At 41.0% G+C, this 15,560-nt stretch overlaps 1 protein-coding gene across 1 annotated transcript in view; it reads right to left on the bottom strand.

Annotated features, from left to right (window-relative positions):
• The window catches only part of TG (thyroglobulin), a 200,145-nt gene that overhangs the window by 93,626 nt on the left and 90,959 nt on the right, over positions 1-15,560 (bottom strand). The window contains exons 35-38 of the mRNA XM_067531578.1: positions 15,183-15,245; positions 3,691-3,825; positions 2,256-2,420; positions 1,471-1,693 (exon numbers count right to left, since the gene is read on the bottom strand). Of these exons, the coding sequence (XP_067387679.1) occupies positions 1,471-1,693; positions 2,256-2,420; positions 3,691-3,825; positions 15,183-15,245 (586 nt within the window). The remainder of the gene's footprint in view (positions 1-1,470; positions 1,694-2,255; positions 2,421-3,690; positions 3,826-15,182; positions 15,246-15,560) is intronic.

Below are 15,560 nucleotides of genomic sequence, written 5' to 3'. Positions count from 1 at the left end.
CTTTAATTCTTGAACTCTCTCCCAGAAAAGGTCTTCAGGGGCCCTTCACTGGGTCTGTCCATGTCCCTTTTAAATAAGTACATAAGAATGGCCATACTGGGTCAGACCAATGGCCCATCGAGCCCAGTATCCTATCTTCTTGCAGTGGTCAATGCCAGATGCTTCAGAGGGAATGAAAATGGCAATAATCAAGTGGTCCATCCCCTGTCATCCAGTCCTAGCTTCTGGCAGTCAGAGGTTTAGGGACAACCAGAGCATGGGGTTGCTTTCCTGACCATGGTGTCCAATAGCCATTGAAAGACTTATCCACCATGAACTTATCTTATTTGTTTTTGAACCCAGTAATACTTTTGGCTTTTACAACATCCCTGTGTTAGGCTTCTGCCTTTGTTTTTCTGCATCTACTAAGACAAAGGTCTGACACTCTTTGTACCAGTTGTGAGTTGATCCCTGTCACTCAAGCGAAGGTTAATGTCTTGTGGCAATCTCATTTCCTCCTGTGCCAGATTTCTGTGTGTTTGTGCAGCATGGCTCAGTTTGATGTGTTTTGTATGTTGCATTATATTTTATGGAGCATAGACGCAATAGGAATAGGAATTGCAATAGGAACCTCATTAATAGTTTAAATTAATATAAATCTACTTCCACAACATTTTTGTTGTTGCATTTTTTTAACCAATTGCCCAAGTTCAACACTTAAAGATTCCAGATGCACAGGTATTTTGTACAAATATATTAGAATCAACTGTCTTTCATTAATAAATTTACATTTGTGACATGTCACTTTGTGGTATGAGGCCAGTTATCATGAATACATCCAGGAGAGCCAAAGATGAATGAAATCCTGCAAGGTAACATACCCACGGCCCACCAAGTTCCCCTTTAACCCAACATCAGGCTGTGCATTAACTAATTTTCAGAATCTTGTATTTTACTCACACCATTTCAATCAATATTTGTGTTTTCGTACATTTTGAAGGCCAGGAAGGACCCTTACGATCATCTAATCTGACCTCAGGCCAGAGAATTTAATTCAGTAATTCCTGCATCAGGCCCATGACTTCTATCTGAGCAAGAGCATATCTGTTGGGTTCAATGAATTAAAAACCAACCACCTCAAACTGCAACAACTCCCTCCAGATCTCACTGGGGCTGAAATATGAGAGATCTAGAAAAAAATTAAGAAATAAAATGGAAGATGCTCTAATTTTGGAATCTGAGTATTACTTATAATAGACTATACAATGTAGAGTTAAATACAACTTCTGGGCAGTGTGTAGTGTAAGGTGATTTTTTCTTTCAGCACACCTCAATGCCTCAATGTAATAATTTATTAACATATCTCAGCATGTTTACCAAGCTCATCATTGTGGTATCTGAGTGCTTGAATGGGTTTAGAATAGATCATCACTGACAAACAAAGACATCATTAAATGATCAAAGGACTAATTCAAAAATGTGCTTTCTCACCGAGCCATAGTAGCATTCCAGAATTGCAGCCAGGTAACGGGCTCTGGAGGATGAAACCGATTTTCTGCTATCGGAGATACTGCATATGGAATCCCAAAAAACTGACTAACATTTCTCCACTCAGAACCAATCCGGATTACTTGGGACCTGCCGAGCAAAACTCCATGGGATGGAATGTGCACGGACGAAGTTAAATCGGGTTCAGAGATGGGTAAGAATGAATCTATTTGGAGAAGAAAAAAATAAAAAAAAGATTGTTTTCCTTGGAAGTCAATCTCATTTTCAAAAGGGATTTAGGCACTTATAGAAGGCCTAAATCCCTTTTGAAAATGAGATTTAGACTCCTAAATCAGTTAGGCATTGCTAAGGTCAGCAGTGCCAAAATATCTTTAAAAATGTAGGCCTTACGGAGCCTGTCTCTTTCAACATTAATGAAACTTAGGCTAAGTCACTTAGGTACAGCTGAAATTTTTACTAAATTATTAAAGATTTGCCCTCTTTCAAAGTCCTTTTTGCAGACCAAACTTGTTGCACCCCACTGTTGTGATGCAACATCACACTTATGATGATTTTAGGCTTTGCCACAAAAGATATTTTGGGAGCGGTTCACATGCTTTTTGGGATGCAGCATAATAACCCCATGCTAATTGGGCCCATCCACCATACAGATCAGATGGGTGGCAAATCTAGCTACCAGATACTTCACTATTGTCCCATCTATTAGAATAGCCCACAAGCTACCACAATTGAGCCTACTTCTCAATATGGTACTGCCCTGCACTTACCTTGCCTCCAATAGATGTAAGTAGCTGGCTCCTTGAGTAAAATGCGACAGCTGTGGCCTTGAAGGCCATGTGTGCATATCTGTGTATCAGGGTAGAAAATGCAGCGTATCGCTGATGGCTGGATTTCAAGAGTAACCACTATGCAGGACTGGCTCTTTGAGCAGTCTGTGGAGAGAAAGAAAGGCGGCAAGCAGATGCTACGTGTTTTCAAAACGTCAAATCCCTGAACAATTTAATAGGGAGATTTTCAAAAGCACAAAGGAGAATGAAGCTCCTAACAACCCCTGACTTTCCAACAGAGTTGAGCCCGTCTGCCATTTTTTGCCTTTGGAAATCACCCTTTTCAGTGGTTAAAAGTATTTAATACAAAATGAAATGGAAAAAGCCCAGTGCTGCTGGCCCTAGCAGAATTTAACGAGGAGTACATCCCCACTACAGCTGGGAGATATGATTCCAGCTCAGGTAGACAGATAGGCACTAGCTCTGATCGAGCTAGCATATTAAAAATGGCGGTGTAACTGTGGTGGCATGGCTCAAACTAGCCACCTGAGTATGTACTGAAGACCTCAAGTGGGACTATATTCAGGTGGCTAGCCCAAGCCACTGCCCATACTGCTACAGCCACACTGCTATTTTCAGCCCGCTAGCGCTCTCAGAGTTAGCATCTGTTTGTGTACCCAAGCTGGGAATTACACCTCCAGCTGCACTATGAATGCACAATAGGAGGATGACATTGCAGAGAGACAGAGAGAGCCTTCTGCAGCAAATGGAAGCTTTTCCTCAAACTCAGAGCTTCCTCTTTTCATATTAACCATTCTTCCAGGACCTGTTGGGAATAGAGGTGTGTTGATCATAGGAAGTTAGAAAGAGAAGACTTTGAGACTATTTAGTAGGATTTCCCTTTTGGGAGTTCTGTCCCTGATATTCCGCTTAAGCAGACCTTTGTTAAATTTCAACCCATTACTCCTAATTATACCCCCTTCCTTGTGCCATGCTAAGCAGTTCCTGGAGCCTTCAAATAGTTGTAGGTGGTTGTCATATGTCTCTTAGTCATTTTTTAGCCTAGCCGCACATAGTTATCTTTTAATTGTTCCTTATCAATTAATCCCATCAGTTCCTCAAACATTTTTGTTGCTGTTCTTCAAACTGCCTGGTGGCTAGTAGATGTTAGAAGGTCTCTGAACATGTGAGGTGTCAAAGTTATGCAAAGGCAGCTGAAAAGTATGCCACTTCACTACGTGACTTTCTGTCAGGCCTTTCATTAGGTAAATTATTTCAGGTCCCTTTTTCCCATTCAAGAAATGCTACGGTAGAATAATGTTTAAAAATCGTTTTTTCCTCAATAACATGCTTCATTGTTATAAATCAATACTCCATGTCCTACGCAAAACCAAAGAAAAGAGCCGTCTTAATTATAAGAAACTCAGTTTCTCACCTGACAGACAAAAATTTCTTGCAGTGGAGAACCCATCAGAAACCTCTCTGCTGACTAGTGCAATGTCAAAGTTTATGATGGACGGATCAATGAGTACTGAGGAGGCACTCAAGAGCAACCACGCATCCAAATGCACTATGAGACAAAGCATATGAAAATCAACAAAGTTCACAAATTTCAGAGGAAGAGCTAGTCAAGGAGGAAATGGAATGGTGTATCAGCAGACCTTGATTTACCTTTGCACTGACTGAGAACATCTTGGGTAAACTTCAAAAGCACTTAAGAAACTGGGGAGACCAAGTTCCATTTTCAAAAGCAATTGAGGGATAGATTTCGGAAGGTAGTTAGGCATCTAAAGATACAGCTAGGCACTTAGAGGATTTTCAAAAGCACCTAAACAGGGTAGGCATCTAACTCCCATTGAAAGTGATGGATGTTCGGCACATAGCTAACTTAAGTGCTTTTGTAAACCCCTCTGGGTGTCCAAATGCTTCATTAGGCACCTAAGTACCTTCACAATCATCTTCATACCTTTACTCATGTCTAAATATGGAACTAACATTCTTAAGTCACTTAGGTGCTTTTGAAAATGTTACCTCTCGATTTATCTTAAACTGATTTATATGTAGCATCTGCTCTGACTTTCATTGACGTCAATGGGAGGCTTTAGATTTTAAGGTGAGAGGGACTATTTGACTCTAGCTGGACCTTCTCTGTAACACAGGTCATAGAATTTCAACCTGCATCAAACCCATAACTAAATATGGACTTAGGAGCTAACTTTAGGCACCTGGTTTTTTTAAAAAGAAAAATATTGACCCTAGTGCTTTCCCCAGAAGTTTCTTTCTATCCCAGATGGATTTCAAAGGAAAACACCATATACAGTCAGAATTCTTTTCTCATTTGCAATGGAGAAAAATAACTTATGTGGGTCCTTTTGAATCTCGCATGCAGAAATAGAAAAAAAAAAAAAATCATGGGTCGGGATGGGCCTTTAATTACTTTGGTTTCTTTCACCAGTTCAGTTATATGTTATAAAGCAGAGGGGCCTGCAAGCCTGGGCCTGAGACTACTACCCTCTCCATGTAATTGGAGGATGGAAGAATGCTCTTCCAGCTGCTGAGTTACTATTGCTGGTGAACAGCGATGCCTGCTGTTTGAGTTCACCTACCAAGCAAGATGCAAGGGCAAGACTATATTATATCTGTATACATTTATTAAAGATTGGATTTAACCTGCTTAAAGACGGCTGGTCTGTAAAGATGGCCAGTGTTTTCCTCCTCATCTCCATTCACTAGAAGAGAGCCTTTTCTAAGGCTACGGGCTACACTGACGGCGGCAAAGTCGCCACCGTCAGATCGATTTCTCTGGATTGACTGAATGGGCAGTGAAGACCTGCTCAGTCGATCCAGAAATCGACGTACTCAGACCACCTCCACAAGTGGCGTAATGCTGCATTGACGGGAACGCGGTTCCCATCCACGCAGTGCAGTGAAGACGGCGTGCAGAAGAGGAGCAGAGAAGTCGATAGGAGCTTGCGTAAATCCTGTCGACTGCCGCCGAATCCCGGAGGTAAGTGTAGACAGGGTCTAAGTTTGTCAGCAGGTTCTTCCACCATCCAAAGCACCTTCTAACTGAATGTTTCTACAGCTGTTCTGCTTCCACTCTCCAGGAAGCAATGTCTAGTGGATTCATGTAGTGATGAATCCACTTACCCTATCCATACCCTTTCCCAGCCTGTTTGTGTCTGTCCTGCACATCCCCAGCCACCACTGAAGAGGGAGTGCAGGAAGAGTTGTGTGCCATGTATGCAATCTCCACTATTCTTCCTCCCACACACTTTGGAACCATGCTGCTTCTCTAACATGAGAGGGCATCGGTGCCCATGATGATGGAGGCTGATTGTCCCTAATTAACAAAAAATGATTAGCCAGTTAATTTGCTACTATAATGATATCTAAGAAAGAACACAGAATTATTTCACATTACAAATTAATAGAGTCATCACTAGAAATATAATCAGTGGGATTGTGAACTTGTCCCTGCATTGCACAACAGGTGCACTATATTTTGATTTTCATCTTCTCTTGAGGTACCAAGTATTGGCCAGGGCAAGAAGCCAAATGCTCAGGAAACAAATGATATGAATCATAAGGCAAATCTCATTTTTATGATACGTAACACATCACAGTTTTTAAAGCCAGAACGGACCCTTATGATCATCTTATATCACCCTTATATGACACAGACCAAAGAATTTCCTCCAGTAGCTCCTACATCTAGCGCGATACTTTGCTGTCTGAACTACAGCATACCTTTTAGAAAGACATTAAGTCTTTATTTAAAGTGCCCACGTGATAAAGAATTTACCATTTCCCCTAATAATCTGTTCCAATACTTATTTATCTGCACTGTTAGAAATCCTTGTCTTATTTTTTTCTAGGTTAAATTTTGGTGACTTGTTTTTCCAATTACCACTTAAATAATTTTTCAAAAATTCTGTTTTTTATTATTATTATTACTGTTTGAACAAAATAACTTTTAAGCAATGTGACTTAAGCTACATATTTTTACATAATAATTACGCTTCCATTTTGCAGACCGTAAAGTGCCAACAATTGAATTCTGACGCATGAAATCGGTGGTATGTCTGGCTTCAGACACAAAGCTTCAAATTACTAATCATGTTCTAAAAAAGAGAGCTTTGTCTGGATTCCTTTGTAAGTCAACATGTCTGGTGTGCATTGCTGGGTTTGGAGGATATTTTCACTCGGATAATTATATTTCCATAACTTCCACTGTCCCACTGTTTGACCTCAGGCAAGTCATGTGTCCTTTGTGTCCTTCAGTTTATCCATTTATAAAATGTTCGTGATAATTCTTACTGGGCCAAATTCTGCTCTCACAGGAGTAAATCCAGAGCAAATCTACTGAAGTGAATGGAGTTCCTCTGGATTTACACCAGTATAGAATTTTGCCCATTATAACTATCTCACAGCAGCTGTGTGGGGTTGATTTGGTTAACATTTGGAAGGTGCTTTCAGATGAACCATTCTCTGGGAGTGTAAAGAGTCACTATTAGCAATAACTGCTGTAGTTTATATTTGTCTCCTAAGGTATGTCTACACAGCAAAGAAAAACCCGCGGTGGTGCCATGCCAGCTGACTCCTCAGGGCTGTTTCATTGCTGTGTAGGACTTTGGGGGTCAGGATGGAGCCCGAGCTCTAGGACCCTCTCACCCCACAGGATCCTGGAGCCCAGACTCCAACCTGAGCCTGGACAGCTACACAGCAACGAAACAGCCCTGCAGTGGGAACCCTGTGAGCCCGAGTCGGCTGGCAAGGGCCAGCCACAGGCATCTAGTTGCTGTGAAGACATACCCAAAGCGAAACACGATTGCTTATTTATCTTGATTAGAAGTTAATAGGTAATTGATTTTATCCACCTGTCTAGTGTGTGTGCGCATGCGAGAGTGACATCAATCCAAACATTCCACTTCATTTTAAAATACACAGAACCGAGTGGCTTCTTTGCAACCCGTATTAGGAACAGTGCAAAGATCACACAAGCACAGTGCAAAGATACAGGGCACATAGATGGTGTATGCAGTGTGTCCTTTTCAGGCACAATCCTTGCTCATTCTTTGCTTTAAACCTCAAATCTTGGCTTATGTTCCTTGCATCATTCATGTGTAAACCTTTCCTGCTCACTGCTATGGGAATGTTTTGTATTTCTTAAATAATACCTGTAACAATTTACTTTCAGCTTTGTCTTCTCACTGTCTCCCTGCCTCCCGACTTCAAGTACAGATAAGTGCAAAAAAAATCATAACGACCGTTTGGGTGACAAACAGGATGTGAACTCTGGGACCAACCCATTTAAATGCAGTGCTATTGATCACATTGCTGGACATGCTGCCAGCTAGTCACTAGGGTAGACTTTGCCAATCAGTAGTTCCCTACTTTCCCCCACCTGGGAGCTGAACTACCTGTGTGCACAGTTCATTCCCACTCACTCTACAACATGACCCAAAAGAGATCCTTCCCAAGTCTGATCTTTGCTTGTCTCATGTGGAAATTGCTTTTCGAATATCTTACACGGCACACAGGTCCAGAGAAGTGCTGCTTTGTTGAATGTACATAGGGAACCTGATGGGAGATGTTACTGCCACTCTGCTCTTCCTAACCACCTTCTAGCAATTGCTTTCATTGCATAATTACAGTAGTCTGATCCATCCAGCTCTGTAACTTTATTGAAAAATTAAAGATGTCTCATAGAGAAGGCTTCTGTCTTCCAGATGTTTTATTTTTAGGGTAAGCAAGGTTTAGGGTGGGATTTTCAAAAGCACTCAGTACTGGCCTCTCTCTACTCCCAGTGAAACCAATGATGAACTCCCATTGACTTCAGTGGGGCCAGAGATAGGCTAATGCTGAATACTCTGGAAAATCCCACTCTTGATGTCTGGAAGTAGAGGCACACTTATTGTAATTAATAGTCCAAGTCAGAGAAAAATGCACATGCTTAGAGATAGGCATGAACCAAATCCCTGGATCTGACATGACTAATTTATGTTTGAAAGACAAATTCTGGCCTGACTCTGAATTTCACAAATAGCCCCTATATTTAAACTGGGCTAAACTGAACACCTGGGTGCAAGCAAACCCAAACTTTTGAGGTGTTTTAAATTCACATATAGAGCTGAATTTTGCAAGTGACCTCTATGATTATAAAGTCTCTATGATTATATGGCCAATAATGGGTCAAGCCAAAATCCCAGACCCAAAAACCCCCAAACTTCGGAGAGTTCTGAATCTATCAAATTTTGCAACAGGACCCTGTCTCCTATAGTGGTTCTTTCCCATGAAAATTTGGCTGGTTCATTTTAAAATGTAGTGGAGGGAGATTTTAAAGCTCAAAGTCTTTAATGTAAACATCACTTAGGAGTACACAAGATTACTGCAAGTCACTACCTTCCAAACACAGCGCCAGATCAGATAGACTGGATTTCTTCTCTATGACAGGATTGTACCGGATCTGCACTTCAAATCCCATGATGTTAAATTACATTGCATCTTAGTTAAGCACCAACATACATACACAACCATCAATATCTGAGTTACTCAGACTGGACAAATTAATGGCAGAGTTGCCACTCTCACTATTGATGCAGAGCAGAATTGGTTACTTTTCTTTAAGATGATTATAATGAATGAAAGTTTCAACTGTCTTTACTAGTGATGGACATATCTAAAAAGATTCAGAAGATTGGTGCCATAACACTTCAAAGGCTTTTTCAACCCATCTCCCTCCTGACTCTGAATTGAAAATCTCATGAAAATTAGTTTTCTTGTGAGATTTCTGGCCAGGAAGATCATGGGAACAGCTTTTCCCCATAGCATTACAATGTCTCTGTTCCCAGTGGCAGAACCAGGAAGAAGAGCAAAGATGCATGAAAACGAAAACATTATCTAAACTTTTTGAACTTCAGAGTTAGTTTGGTGTGAGTTTTAGAAGAAGGTTAAAGCTGATTTCCCACCCCTTCCACTCAGAACCAATTTACTCATCCCTAACTTTATGACTAAAAAGTAAAGATTTAATGGTATCCAGAACTTTATCTTCTGAATGGTAGAAAACACTTGGTGATTACTCATCAGTTGGTGTATAGGATACAGTATTTGTATGCCTTCAGGCCTAACAGTAATGCCTCTTCGCAAATGCCTTTATTCTACTGCCCTCCAAAAACAGCTTACTAGAGAACATCAATGCAGCATAGATTCACAGATAATACATCCCTTCTAAAAATAGGTTCTGTTCACATTTTTTGCCAACCTACTTGGCTATGAATGAATCGGAATGAACCATTTTCTTAAACCTACCACATAATAACTATAATCACATTTCTGGGACTGCTACTTTAACCTACACACAAAGATGTTATTTAGGGCATTGAGAAGCATAGTAGCGATGTCACGCAGATGTGAAATGGAAGCCTGGGTCCTTTCAGTAGTGCTAGTTATAGTAAGTGGTGTAGAACAATAACATAAGTGCACCAGATGTTTATCCAGTTTTTAAAAAGAGTAAACTCCACCTCTTCAAACTAGATAGTTACAATCTCGCTCTACAACAGGGAAAGTGCCAAGAACATCAAAGGAGAAGGTTGAGGAAGGGAAGGTTCTTATCTTAACTAGACTTCTGATATACCCATAGCATTTGGAGGAAGACATCAGACCAATTCAATTCAATAATTTCCAGGCATGTTCCTGCAACCGGTCCTTGTGTAATCATCACACAACTAGTCAGTGGGACAAAACATGTGAACAAGGATTAGTCACGTGAATAAAAGCTGCAGGACTGGACTGGTATTGACATAGCAAAGTGTCTAAGTGTTGCCCCATTTAATATGCTTGTTATGCATGTATAAGACCGGCTTTGGCCATAATGGGGGTGAACGACCTTTTTACAGTGTGCCCAGATTTGCATTACTGCCCATTTCTGACATGGTGGCAGAATGCCACATATTGTGAGGCTGCTTCAGCGGCCCTTTTCCTTTCTCTGGACCTGGTAGTTAAGTGAGAAGCCCTTTCTCAGCAGTTCAGCTCCAGTTAAATCAATTGGGGGGAGGGAGGAGAGAGTGGCTTACAAGGATAAGGACTACAGGGTTTCCCAGGATCTGGTCCTTTTATTTCCAGCTTGCCCACAGTATGAGATTCATCCCACAGCAGAGGGCCAGAACAAAGCCTATGCACCACTTACATCTCTGTGGGCTTCAGCGAGATATAAGGGTGCTTGTTCATGCTGGCCATCTGCAGAAGTGTGAATTTCACCTGCTGAGAGAGACAGAGAGAGGAGAGGGGGAGAAAGAAGGAAACCAGTCCCTCCATTCCTCTTGGCTTTCTGCTCTCTTGTTACCTCACTCAGGCTGTCTCCAGTGTGACATGCTGCTCTCTCTCCTGATTGGATGCTGTGGTGCATCCACATTTGTTAAACATTTACGCTGAGGTGAGAGGCATCACCCCCATTGAAAATACGTGCTGATAAATGTATTTTCATGGGGCCAAAACTCACAGCTGTTTCTGAGTCCTTCCTTGGGAAAATCTCCCATTATCACAGAACCACAGAAGATGGAGATGATGCCAAAGGGAGTAAAGGATCATCTAGACCATCCCCCAGCCAGAGTAGGTCTGTTCCCTATTGTACACTGAGGTAAGTGGCAGATTTACCTGAGTTTGGACTAAGTAGGATCTATTTGATTTGGCCGTGAATACCACATTTCTGTATAAAAAAGACAGACACAGCATATAGATGTAGAGGTCACCATTTAAAAAGTCAGCATCTATTAATGATTACTACCTCATGGTATCTGAGAAATGTAGTTAACTAGTTATGTACTAATCTAAGTAGAGAAATGAAATGCAGTATCTCAGATGCCACAGTGAGCAAATATTGATTTTTAAATATCGTATGTTGTAGGATCATAGAAATGTAGAGCTGGAAGGTACCTCAAGAGGTCATCAAGTCCAGCCCTCTGTGCTGAGGCAGGACCAAATAAACTTAGACCATCCCTGGCAGGTGTTTGTTCAACCTCTTCTTAAAAACCTCCAGTGATGGGGATTCCACAACCTCCCTTGGAAGCCTATTCTAGAGCTTATAAAACTTTCTAACTGTATCTCCCTTGCTGCAGATTAAGCTCATTACTTCTTGACCTACCTTTGGTGGACATGGAAAACAATTGATCATCATCCTCTTTATAACAGCCCTTAACATATCCGAAGACGTTAATCGGGTCTTTACTCAAGACAAACCATAGCCAGCTTTTTTAACCTTTCCTCGTAAATCAGGTTTACCAAACCTTTGATCATTTTTGTTGCTCTCCTCTGGACTCTCTCCAAGTTGTCACATATCTTACTTAAAATGTGGCACCCAGAATTGGACACCATACTCCAGCGGGGGCCTCACCAGTATTGAGTAGAGTAGGACAATTAACTCCTGGGTCTTACAAATGACACTTCTATTCATACTCCCTAAAATTGTATTAGCCTTTTTTTGCAACTGCATCACATTGTTGACTCATATTCAATTTGTAATCCACTATAACTCTCAGGTCCATCAGATTTCATCAGAATAGTTTGCGCCTATAATATTATGTCTGAGAAGCAGCCAGCTTTCCTAAACTCCTTTTTCCCTTAGACATCTTTCCCATAGAACCTTATCTATCAGTTCTCTGAGTTTTTTGAAGTCTGCTTTTTTGAAGTCCATTATTCTTATTCTGCTGCTCCCACTCCTTCCTTTCCTTAGAGTCATGAAACCTAATATTTCATGATCACTTTCACCCAAATTGTCTTCCACCTTCAGATTCACAACAAATTCCTCCCTGTTAGTCATAATCATGTCTAAAATGACTGTCCCCTGGTTACTTCCTCCACCACCTGAAACAAAAAATTTTTTCCCCAGTACATTCTAAGAACTTATTGAACATTTTGTGTTTTGCCCCATTAAAGTCCCCCATTACTACCAGATCTTGTGTTTTGGATATTTCTGTTACTGTTTTAGAAATGCTATGTCCATCTCCTCCTCCAGACTTAGTGGTCTTTTAAAGACACCTACCATGACACTGCCCCTGTTTTCCCCCCTTTTATCTTCATCCAGAGACTATATAATTATACTCAACCAGATCCTAAGCTGGTTAAATGAGCATAGCTCCATTGACTTGAATAAAGCTATAGTGATTTTAACCTGCTGAGGATCTGGTCTATCATGTATATTATACATGTGTGCGCATACTAGGGATGTAACAAGCTAAACGTTTAAATGGTGAGCAGCAGTCTCACCATTTAGCAAATGAATTAAACGTTGCCCTCCGGGGAAGCCACACTGTGGCTTAGCAAGCGTGTACCTGGGGGGAGCCGTGCTGGGCTTGGCTCATCCCCCCAGAGTGAGAGCCACCCAGCTGTGTTAACTCATTAACTCTCCCAGTCATTAGCCCACAGGATCCTGCTTAGCTTCCCTTCCCCCCAACTGAACGTCACAGAGGAAGGAACTCGAAGCGTTTAAGCATTCTATATTTAGAAGTTTAAATGGATTGCTCATTAACCGAAATTCTTACATCCCTAGTGCATACATGCATATATACTTACTTACACATGCATGCATACACATACGTACAAACATTTCTTTAGTTTCTGTACATACTGTATATTGTTCATAAATCTCATTGCCCAGTGGGATTTGAAGGTCTTGACTACTCAGATAAGAACAAAGCCAGTTTATAAATACATCACTTTTCTGTTCTATAAATGCGGAACATTTCCAAGCTCCTTATTTCACTTTTATGCAAAGAAACGAAGCTCCAAAGGGTCAGACTTGATGCTTCATTGATTCTTCCATCACTTTCATCCTTAGTGGCCAAAGGGGACTTAAAAACACTACAAAATTCAACTCCCAGCTACTAAAATGCTCAAAGAATAACAGAACTGTACCACTGTAAACCATCCAAAAAATACAGTTTCGCTTACAAAACGTTCCCCATCTTCTCGTGTACTCTCTGGGCTGTAGGGGATCATATTTCACTTGAGACATGAGGCATTAATCTCCCCTCATTTACTCCAGTCTTACCCTTTGCTGTAGTGGGGAGGAGGAGGAGTATTGCCCCCCCAAATTGCAAGCCTGGGGCAGGAGCGGAATTTGCCATCCCCCCTTCAGCCCCATTGGCCTGATTGGAGCTGCCCCCACAAATATAGAAGTCATACTATGTATCTGGTCTTACCCTGGAGTGAATCCACTGAATTCAATGGCGTTAATCCTGATTTACACCACTGGAGGTGAATCAGACCTACAACACTGAGACTGCAGGATGCTAAGTTAGGTATTTATCCACAGGGAATCTGTGTTCCAAGTACTATGTTCAATGCCATATCCTCTACCATACCACATGCTAACACGTCTTCCTTTATAACATCCCACCACTTCTTCTTGGGTTGGCCTCTCTGTGTCTTTTCCTTTAGTATTGATCTGCTGAACTCTCTTACCCACATTGTAGTCAGGACTGCACTTCACATGAATATACCATTTGAGTCTGCACTCCCTCATTTTTTCATTTATGGGTGTTACTTTGAGCACATCTGGAACATACACATGCCTCACGTGGTCCTTCTTCCTTACACCACTCATCATAGACTCTAAGATCAGAAGGGACCAATATGATCATCTAGTCTGACCTCCTGCACAATGCAGGCCACAGAACTTCACCCACCCACTCCTGTAATAAACCTCTAACATATGACTGAGTTATTAAAGTCCTCAAATCATGGTTTAAAGACTTTAAGGTACAGAGAATCCACCAGCAAGTGAGCCATGCCCCATGCTTCAGAGGAAGGTGAAAAACCCCCAGAGCCTTTGCCAATCTGCGCTGGGGGAAAATTCCTTCCCAACCCCAACTATGGCAATCAGTTAAACCCTGAACATATGGGCAAGACGCACCAGCCAGACACCCAAGAAAGAATTCTCTGTGATAACTCAGAACCCACCCCATCTAACGTCCCATCACAGGCCATTGGCTTATCTACCACAAGTAGTCAAGGGTCAGTCAATTGCCCAAGTAGGCTGTCCCATCATACCATCCCCTCCATAAATTTATCAAGCTCAGTTTTGAAGCCAGATAGGTTTCCATCCATCTCAACATTTTCATTTCTGTGAAATGGATCATTTGCTCATGTTTCTTCTTTGTAGTCAAACACTCAATGCCATACATTAAAACTGGTCAGACCACCATTTTATAGACTTCCTTTTTAATCTTACTGGTATTTTTCTGTCACATACTACACCACTTCTCTCTCTTCCTTTGTGCCAGGCATTTATTATCCTACCTCTAATTTCGTCCTCCATTTTCCTAGATTCTGGAACCCAGATACCTGAACCTTTGTAGTTTTGGTACACCTGAAAACTCATTTTGATTCCCTTTACTTGGAAAACCCTTGAGCAACATAGTAATATAGCAATTGTCAGTGGTCTGTCTAGTCCAGTATGCGGTCTCTAACAATGGCCAACACCAGATGTTTCAGAGGACTGTTCAATAAACCCCACAGTGAATAATAATAACTTGCCCACAGGGGAAGTTTCTTCATAACCTCATGAATTAGTGATTGGTTTATGCACTAAAATATGAGGTAATATCTCTCATTAAAAATCATATTTAATATAACTGTGCATGTTCCCATTCCACTTATAAATGATTAATTCCTTCTTGAGTCCTACTAAATTGTTGGCCTCAATGATACCTTTGTGGCAATGAGTTCCACAGGCTAATCATGCCACCCAGTAAATCATCTATTTGGTTAAATGATACATCAGAAAGAAATTACCCACTATATCTGTACAGAGCAAGAAAAGGAAACAAAGTGGATCATTATACAAGTGGTTGTTATGCAGGGCATGAAAAACAGAGGTTACATGTTTCCTCAACTCTTTTCTTTTCTTTAATACACTAAGACACTCACCGTTCTCTGGGTTGAGAGGTAACAGAACAGGTGGGCACATATTGGGTACAGATGTCGTGGTTGCTAAAAAAAACAAGACATAACATGTTGTAACAACGTAAGGGAGATCGTTTTAAATCTAAATATATTATCTCTGTACCTGCAACCTCATTTCCAGGATATGAACATCCAAAATGCAAATGTATGCTTTAATACCTTTGCTTCCCAAACATTGCCCGTAGGGTGTACAACTTGTTTATTATGAATTTGCTGTTATTTTAGCTCTTTTTTATTTGCATGCCAACATATCATGAAATATATTTCAGCAAAATTAATTTCAGCAAAATTTCTACAGCAAAAGAAATATTTTATATCGGGCTAAATCCCAAGTCCTTTATT

The sequence above is a fragment of the Emydura macquarii genome, unplaced genomic scaffold (genome assembly GCF_026122565.2).
Source record: "Emydura macquarii macquarii isolate MOO-44397 ecotype Brisbane River unplaced genomic scaffold, CSIRO-AGI_Emac_v2 contig_369, whole genome shotgun sequence".
Classification (NCBI taxonomy): Eukaryota; Metazoa; Chordata; order Testudines; family Chelidae; genus Emydura; species Emydura macquarii.
Note: the sequence above shows the minus strand (reverse complement) of the source record. Positions and strands in the feature narration are given on the sequence as shown.